Source organism: Suricata suricatta, chromosome 13, assembly GCF_006229205.1.
Source record: "Suricata suricatta isolate VVHF042 chromosome 13, meerkat_22Aug2017_6uvM2_HiC, whole genome shotgun sequence".
Classification (NCBI taxonomy): Eukaryota; Metazoa; Chordata; class Mammalia; order Carnivora; family Herpestidae; genus Suricata; species Suricata suricatta.
Genome location: NC_043712.1, coordinates 2,689,660 through 2,699,078, shown reverse-complemented (window position 1 = coordinate 2,699,078; position 9,419 = coordinate 2,689,660). Strand labels below are relative to the sequence as shown.

The window sequence follows — 9,419 nt, the reverse complement described above, 5'->3', positions numbered from 1 at the left end:
CCCCCGGCGCGCGCTCCTGCCGCCCCCGCTCTGCCCGGCCGCAGGCGCAGGGCACCCTGGGAGGCCTCGAGATCCAGCGGCGGCTCCACCTGCCCGTCGACAACCGGTATCCTTACTCAACTAGAACCAGCGCGGCTCCCAGTCTTGAGGCGCCGCCTCCGCCGCCCTGGTGCCCGCTCTCCGCTGGGCCCTCCTGGGGTCCTGCGCGTCCTGCGCCCACAGCCTCCCTTCCCCTGCCACCCGCCCCGCTCCCTCAGGATGCAGGGACCCAGGAGCTCCGCTCCGCTGGGGCTTCTCAAGAGGGGTTCCGTGGAGGAGCCTGGGGGTCCCCAGCAGGTGTTAGGCATCAGGCTGCCCCATAGGATGTGAGGTTTACAGGGTTGTTTTAAAAAGGTCAAAATGCCTAATGTAGTAAAACTGTCTCATTTTATGGACTAGGACTGTGAGGTCAGCGGGGTGGGTCCCCTGGGCCACAGGGGTAAACGGGCTCCGGGGTCCAAGGCCAGGAGTCCTTCCACTCTGGGGAGCACAGTGCCAGGTCTGTGGGTGCCCCCGGCTGTGTCTCTAGTGAGCCTTCCCACACCCCATTCACAGATGGGGAAACTGAGGCAGCAAGGCCCAAGAACTCTCCAGAACTAAGAAGGACTCACTGCACGCTCACTTCTCACCCTATGACATTCCACTGCTGTCTTAACACTCGAGCCACGGCCACGGCCCCAACACCAGTGACCAGAATCCACGGAGCATCCCCATGCCGCGCTGCGCTCTCCCGCCGCAGTCCCTGGCTTCCCATCCTGCACCCACCCTGCTCGCGGCCTTCCCACACTGAGCCCCTCCCCCCACCCCCCGCCACCCCAGTGTGGATGCCCCCTCCGCCCTGCCCAGCACGGCCTCGGCTCGCCCTTGGCCCCAGGAGAAGCCCTCTCCCTCCACGGAGCCCTGCCCGCTTTGCCCCGGGGCACCCACAAAGTCCTGAGCGGTGGCTAAGCTCCAATCCCCAATCCCGCCCAACAGCTCCGTCCGCGGGGCCCAGCGAGGGGGCAGCTCCTCCAAGCCGCCCCCACCCCCACCCCCACTCCGGAAGCACAAGGCACTTGCTCCCGGACTCAGGGCCTGGCAGTGGGTGGCGTCTCTCTGCCCACACTGGGTCCCTATGGGGTCACATGCAGCCTAGCCCAGGCCAGGCAGCTGACCTGCCAAGGGGCCTGAGCCCAGGTCCCCTCCCTCAGCAACAGCCACCGGGTCCCAGGCTCTGGTGACCCTGACCCCAGTCCCCACGACAGCATGCTCAGCATGCCCTGGACCCCCCCAACCCCCCCACCGCCGGGGCTCCTCTGTGCTCACGTGGGTGACGCTCACCCTGCGTCTTCTCTCTCATCCCCATTGTACAGACACACAAACTGAGGCTCAGGGAGGCAGATCAGCTGCACTACACCCTCACTTGGGTGCTGGCCACAGTCTCCCCTCACAGCCTCACCCCTGCCCCCGCGAGGTCAGGAAAGCTGCACCCGGCCCAAGAAGCTTCGGCTGCGGCCCGCTGGCCATTCCGGCCGGCGGCCCCACTGCACACCCGCGACCCTGAGGTGACAATCCGCAGCCCCGCTGGTCCTGCCGAGGACGGGCCGTGTCAGCCGTGGGGCGCATGTTGTCCTTGGCGCTGGCCGAGCCGGGAGCACTTTACTGAGGGAGTCAGTTCCGCTTCTGCACTAACGAGGCCGGGCATCCGCTCGGAGCCGGGGAGGCGGCAGCGTTTTCGTTGGAGCGCTTCGCAGCCGTGGGGGCCGGAAGCCGGGGTCTGTCCAGACGGGGCTCCCCCCGCCCGGCGCGTCCGTGCAGTGGGCAGCTGCGTGCTTCCTCCAGCTCCTTCCCCTCCCGCGCCGCTAATCTCTGCACCCTCCTTTCCACAAAACTCCCGGGTCCCGGGGTGGGGGCAGTGCTGCCCCACGGCCTGCGCCTCCTCCTCCAACCAGAACGGGCCCCGCGGGGACCCCGCCACGCGCTCCGCCCTCCCTGTGGGTTCTGGGGTCGGATTTCAGCCCCAGCCCTTCATGCTCAGAAACGGAGACACACAGATGGTTCCAGAAGGCAGCCGCTTCATGTGCGAGGCTGCAGGCCAAACGGTCACCAAGCACGCTGGCCCCGGAGCAGATTCAGGAGGGAAGCTTCCACCTTCCAGCCGCCAGCAGGCTCTGGACGCGGACTGGCACCTCCCGTGCGAGCCAGGGTGCCCGCCGACCGGGGGGTGGCGCAGGGGCCCCAGCTCCACTCTCCAGGGACGGAGGAGGAAGGGAGGCAGCCGGGAGGCCGGCCAGCCGGGTCTCCGTCCTGACCCACAAGGTGCCCGGCCACAGTTCGCTCTGCGGGGGGAGCAGCGCCGGACCTGGGGGCCGCTGGGAGCGTGGAGCACCGTGGCCTCTCTGAACAGCAGCGGCGGCGGGACCACATCGCCCGGCGCGGAACTGGGAACAGGCACATGCTCACCACCAGCACCAGGGTGCACGGGCACCGGCCAGCAGCGCCCACGCGGCCAAGCCCTCCTCCCCTGGGAAGGCTGGCCGCCGGGGCCACCGTGACCCGTGCACGGGAACCGGGAGGGACCTCCTGACGAGCCACTTCCCCAGGGTCCCGGGAGACTTCACACACAAGAGGCCACCATATCCCCATGTGAGCCCGTGCGGCCCAAACAAGTCACATTTAAAACCCTGTGTGACACTGCTCAACCAGGACTGGCACGATGGAAAAGGGAGGCCCCAAGCCAGCGGAGGCCGAAATAATTTTTTCCACAATTTTCGGAGTTTCCGCAGAGCCTACAAGTGAGGTGAGCACTGCCCACGCGGGCATTAAGGAGACGTTTCCGTGCGCTGGCCCCGGTGCCACCTGGCTGGCGGCCCGTCTGTGCCCACCCCCACTGCGGGCCACCTCCGGTCCCGACGCCATGGTCACCTCTGCCACCAGCCGGGCACTGCTCCGGGGTGTCTAGGGTCCCGTCTGCTCACACACGCATCCCCATGACGGGCAGGGCACGGTGGCCGGGGTGGTGAGGGGTCAACCCCCAGCCTCATCAGACGCTAAAACAGGTCGAAATGACTTAAGCATCACCTTGGTGACCTTGTCCCCAAACTGAGAGGCCAGCAGAGCCGGCAGCAGGGGCCAGGCTCATGGGCCCACCTCCTCGAGAGACCGCGGCTCTGTGTAGGACATGGGGCTCTGGGTCTCAGACCCTCACCCTCCAGCCGTGTGGCCGGGACACTTCACTCTGGGCATCTGGCCGCCAGCACAGCCACAGATGCGAAGGTCCACACCTGCTGCCTGGACAGCAGGGAAGCTGCCCCATCCTTCTCGCTCTGGACTCTCAGAGCACCGAGTCTGCGGACACTGGGCCAGCCACGGGCCAGGGGGTGGTGTCCAGGCTGGGGGAAGGCACCCTGTGCGGACACTGGGCCAGCCACGGGCCACGGGGGGGGTGTGCAGGCTGGGGGAGGGGACCCCACCGTCACCACCACCACCATCACCATCATCACTGTCACCACCACCATCACTACCGTCACCACCCTCATCACCACCAGTACTACCGGTTATCAGTTTTTCGCTCATTCATCCAGCGTCTTCAGCACCCCATCATGAGACTCACGGACACAAAGATGAAGAAATGGGTGTCTCTGACCTCAGATCTCAGGCTTTAATGCTGCCTCAGAGGCAGCCCAGTGACCGACTGACAAGCTACCTAGAAGTCAAGGAACACGCCCCGGAGGAGGTGCCTCAGAGCCGGGCCCAGGTGGAGGTGGGGGCCAAAGGTTCACACCGGGGACAGCCGGTCCAGGTCGGCACTCAGCCACCATCTCGTCCCCGCCCCCTGGATGAGGCCTCCTCCACTGGGGACCAGCTTCCCCTGCATCCTGCCCGGCAGACCCCAGGCTCAGACCCCAGGTCCGCACCTCAGCCTCCACCGGGCACGGTCCACACCCGCGGCGGCCCCGCCCCCGTCTCGAACATGCTAACGCAGCAGCACACCGCACAGGCCCCCGACGGGCTCGGCGCCCAGCCCTCCGTGTTCTCTGTAGGAAACGCCCAACCACCCCACCCTCCAGCCCGTGCTGGTACCGTTGGTTGTTTTGACCCAAGTACAGAAACGTTCTTCCCCTTCGTGTCCTTGAGCACAGGCTCGGCCCAGAACACCTTTCTGAGTCTTATTCTGTCAACCAAGAGAGTAACTCAGCGTCACGTGTGACCGTCAGGCCTAACCAGGGTCCCCTGCAGGTCCGGTCCTCAGAGCGCGCACGCCCCTGCCACGAGGGTTCAGGGGACCGGACGCACCGCACACTCCGTGCCAGCCCTCCTGCATCTAGAAGACTCCGCACCACGATCCACCCTCACCTCAGGCTGCAGGGGGAGAGGTCACGCATCACAAACAAGAGCCATGGGCGTGACTCCAGCCAGGGTCCTGGGCCACCCCGAGCGCCAACACCCACTGTGGACGTGAGAGAGACGGGCAGAGCCCGGGTTAATCCAGGCTCCCCAGGTCCTGGGAAGTGACTTCCAGCACAGCCCCCCAGAAGCATTACTGTGGGCAAGCAGGGCCCGGCGCGCACGCAGGGGAAATCACGCCCGATTTTCGGGACTGTGGGCTGCCAGGAGGCGGGAGTCATCCCAGTGTCCTCAAGGCCCGGCCGCCAGCTGGTCACCCCCAGCCACCACTCATGGGCGTGCTTGTGGGCACGGACCGCTGGACTGGCCATCACCGGACAGAGGCCGCGTGGAGAGGCCAGGAAGGCCCGTGAGGATCAGAGAGCCGCGGCTCCGGGTGGTACGTGAACAGCACCAGAGCCGGCGATGGCCGCGGGAGGAAGGGGGAGGGTCCCTCCGAGTGGGGCCTTGGGGCCCCTGAAGGCCGGAGCATCACCGCCAGAGGGAACCTAGCAGGCAGTGGCGCTGTTGGGCTGGAGGGCAAGCCACCTGCAGGGACGGGGACAGAAGTCTGACATCAGAGGCCCGACGCGCCCGCCCCTTCATCTGTGGATCGGGATTCCCTTCTGATCCAGGCAAAGGGTCCAGACCTGGGCCCAAAGTCGGGCCCTGCCCTTCCGTGCTGTGTGACCTTGGGCAGGTGACTTTCCCTCTCTGGACTCTAGGTACCCCATGAGCACTGAGGATCCACACAACACGAGTCCTGGGCTGCTCTGAGGGATCCTCGGGGCAATGATCAGGGTAGGACTCTCGGCAGCGATGGCGGGGAGCCCCCCTGAATGCCAGGAGGGGCGTCACTGTGATTGTCTTTTCCAAAAGGAACAGAGGAAGCATGTTCAGCCGCGCAGCCCCACCCTCATCTCGGGGCCTTGGTTTTTCCGAACAAGCCTCCTCGCTCAGCCTGGCGCCTGGGCTCCCCCGACGCAGCGGCCCACGGCGCCTGTCCCTCCGGGTGCTGAGAGCTTCCAGAAAGTCCGGGGCGGCACGGGCAGGGAAGGGTCTGCGATGGACTGGTCACGTTCTCAGAGACTAAGACGCGAAGCAGACCACCACCGTCCTCCAACACACGCTCCTCACGGCGCTCAGAGCCCAGGGGCCCCCAGCACAGGGACACACGCTTAGGCAGGGGGCACCCAACAGACGCATGTGTGGACCCCCCAGTACCGGAGGCTCTTTCTCCGAAGGGACTGTCACCACTTGTAGACACAGGATGCTGAATGCTGGGAGCTCCCCATGCAGCGCGCCCCTCAGGGGCCCCCACGGCACCCTACACCCTCACGACTGCAGCCCGCGGGTGAGGTTTCCAGGTGAGGCTGGATCCCAGCCCCTCTCTGGATGGGCCATCCCTAACACGGGGACGGCACGGCAGTGACAACCCTTGTGATCATCCCAACCAGATACAAGCAGCCCCCCCCCCCACTGCAGGTGGAGAGTTGGGCCATTCATGGCCACACAGGGCACAGGGCTGCCCCTGATTGCCCCCTCCAGCCAGGAACACCTTGGCATCCTCACTCCTCAGCAGACCCGAGCCGACAGCCCAAGAGAGCCTCAATTTGAAATCCACCAAACACTCCTGCCCAAGGACTAGCTTGCCATTGGCCACACACGCCCTGCAGGGACTAATGGCTGAACCCCCTTCCGTACTGGTCTGGGTAACAGGTTAAACAGTGCCCCCAAAAGAGAGCTCCGAGGGTTACCCCTCACCCCCAGATCCTCGCTTAGAAAGAGGGTCCTGGCAGATGCAACAAGGTTAGGGGTCTCGAGATGAGGCTCTCCTGGATTAGGGTGGCCCCGAGTCCGACGGCAAGTGTCCTTAGAAGAAACACAGGAGCAGAGAACCAAGAAGAGGAGAAGCCGTGTGCTCGGGGGGCAGGAAGCTGAGGAACCCCAGGGCCACCGGGGGGGGGCAGGAAGGACCCCCACCAAGGTCCTCTGGAGGGACCACAGCCCTGCTGACACCTAGATGTCAGGCCTCTCGCCTCCAGAACTGGGAGAGAACACGTTTCTGTATTTTTTTTTATTAATAGTTCATTACCAAGTTGTTTTCTGTATAACACCCAGCGCTCTTCCCCACAAGTGCCCCCTCCGTCACCATCGCCCACCAGATTGTGGAGACTCGCGGGGACCTCAGGAAGTAGGGAGGGTCCCTGGGAAGTGGGTGGAGCTGAAGACCCGGTCGAGAGACCCTGACCTTGCTCATTCACGTTCCTACACATCCCATGGGGTCAGCCTGAGAACTGCCGGGGGTCGGGGGGCGCCGGCTGCCACCCCACACAGCCGGACGGCAGGCAGACGCTCCCGGGGAAAGCTCAAATGGGCTACAGAGCATGCAGGGACCAGGCCCTGTCAGGTGCGTTCCTCCTGCTGGGGGCCCGCCCGGGACAGGCCATCTGCCATCAGAAAGCCTGGGTTTGAGCTGCCCTCTCCTGGGTCCACGCCTCGGGCCTGTGACTTAGCCCTGGGACCTTCCGTGTTCCCAGGTGCACAGGCCTAGACCTGCGACAGCCTGCTGTGCAGACGGGGGCGCTCCTAGCCAGCGGGACTGCACACTGGGCCACACGAGCCCAGGGGCCAGGGATGTGGGCCCCATGCTCAGGACGGCCTGCACAGTGGCACAGCACGGGCTCCAGGCCCAGGGGCCAGGGGGCCGTGTGCCCATCACTCTGGCGACAGCAGAACGGGGCCGTGGGCCCCGCCTGGCCCGCCTGCAGAGGCCGGCCCCTCCAGTTCCTGGCTTGGGGTGACCAGAGAGACACCCGTGGGTGGGGCGGCAGGGGGAACACGGGGCAGGGACAGGCACCGCCCGCAGATCAGGCACCTCCGCTGGTCCCCTCCCACCATGCCCGGGTCTATCCACCCGGTGTCTGAGGGCCAGCTCGGATTTGGCCGCGCCAGCCCCATGCAGGCGGCCCCTTGGCCACGGCTGCTCTGCAGAGAGATCTGGGCCGAGATGACGCCGCTTCGGGGAGGCTGACGGAAACGGAATGAACGGAAGTGCTAATCAGGGAAGTGCTTCAGATCCTGCAGGGCCACGCAGCTGGCCACCCACCCCCGGTGACCGGTCGCCAAGGTCACAGGGCACGGGGGACCCCTGCTGGGAGCGGCAGTCACAGGCCACGTGCACGGCTCGCCCCGCCATCCCTGTGGCATCCTTCACACTCTGATCCCCGCCTCGGGGCCTGATTATGAGTCTGGCGGCTCCAGAGCCCCCCACACTGTGGTCTCCCCAGCCCTGGGCCCCCGCCCGCGCCCCCGCGTCAGGGGACGGGACAGCCAGAGCCAGCACGTGGACCGCGCCCGTGGAGATCCGAGGCCGTCGGGCGAGGTGGCTCTGTGCCCCCGGAGGAGTCCCAGCCACCTGGGGTGCCGCCGCCCTGCTCGGCGGAGGCCCCGCTCCTGCCCCAGGAGCCGAGTTCTAGGAAAGAACGTGTCAGTGGAAAAGCCAGGCCTCTGGAAAATGGGAATCAGGGATGAGGTAAACGGCCCGTCTTTCCAGACGAAAGGCAGGCAGACAGACGGGAGGACCGTCCCTCGGGTCTGATGCCATCTTCCTCCCTCGGCCCCCGGGGCCTTGCAGAGAAAGCCCGGGTTATAGTCTGTTTGGTCTTGTTTTCCCTTGAAACATCCGACAGCTTTGAAAGCAGATGTGGCTCCTGGCCCAGAGCTCACGGGCTCCCTGTGCCCTGGGAGGGCCTCCCTCCTGGGGGGGAGGGTCCTCCCGTCACAGACGAGCCCCTCCCCCTGCTGAGCCCCCCCAGGCCCTCCTTCTGGAACAGCGCCAGCGGAGCCAGGCCCGGAGGGCGCTGGGCAGGCGGGGCGGGCTGCAAACCCAGCTTGTGCCGGCTCTCCCTGGAAGGTTCCGGGGTGGCACAGACCCCACAGGTCAGGGGACTTGGACGTCCTTGGGGCCTGTGTGGGGCCAAGGGAGCAGGCACCACCAGCATCATCGGGACCACCCGGGGCTCACCCTGGCCAGGGAAGGTCGTGGCCCAGTTTCTGAGGTCCCAGTTTTGCCGGTCGGGTGGATAAAGAGACGCAGGGGCTGCTGGGAGTGCGGACCCTACTCTGCATCAGGATGGAGTCCTGTCCTGCTCTCGGGGACCAGCCCTGCTCCACTCTAGTTTTGCTGGGTGACCTTCTGCAGGTTACTCAGCCTCTCTGGTACCGCATCCCTGGAATGGCAAGGGTTGACGGGAGGGCAGAGCACACGGGCGGGTGATGTCACGGGGCGCTCCTGGCAGTGCCGACCTGGCCAGCCTCCCACCCGGCTCTGCACTGAAGGAAAACAACCATTTCCACCTCCTGCCAGACGCACTTGCTCCCCTGGCACTGTCCAGTGTGTTTCCAAAAACACAAAGCTCATCTCTAAGCCCTGGATGAAATCAAGACTTCCCTGCATGGGGAGACCCTGCGGCCCGGCTCCATGGAAGAGCAGTTCCCCGAGCCCTCTCTACAGTGGGCCCTCGGCCCACCCGGCACCCACTCCTCCCCGGGGGCCCCCGGCTGCTCGCTGGTCCCAGACACAGGCACATCCCCAGAAGGAACAGGACACAGAGCATAGAACTTCCCAGGAATACCCCGGTGGACACTGCCCCCCCGGCAGCCCTGCGGGGCTCCCCCTCCCCTGAGCACGTGCGCTCGGGGATCCCCGAGCCCCTCCAGCTCACACTGCCCCTTCCCTAGGGCTGGCCTGCCCGGAGGACTCTGCCCGGGGGGCGGGGGGGGGGGCTCAAGGATGACAGCACACAGCTCATGCCCCCAGGTGACCGTGACGGCAGCCTGTGGGCAGGGGCCAGCTCAGGTCTGCCCACCCTCCGCCAGCCCTGCCCCTCGGGAGTCCCTGGTCTCTAGGGCAGGAGTCCTGGCACTGAACTTGCAAGGGGAGTCTGGAAAGGGGAGGTAAGGGACAGCTCGTGGCCCTGAGCCGCCACACAGAGAGCACATTGGCAGGTGAA

General features: G+C 66.0%; 1 protein-coding gene across 1 annotated transcript in view; it reads right to left on the bottom strand.

The window, feature by feature from the left end:
* COL5A1 (collagen type V alpha 1 chain) overlaps nt 1–9,419 on the bottom strand; it is a 102,864-nt gene that overhangs the window by 84,716 nt on the left and 8,729 nt on the right. The window contains exon 4 of the mRNA XM_029921036.1: nt 2,335–2,459. Within this exon, the coding sequence (XP_029776896.1) occupies nt 2,335–2,459 (125 nt within the window). The remainder of the gene's footprint in view (nt 1–2,334; nt 2,460–9,419) is intronic.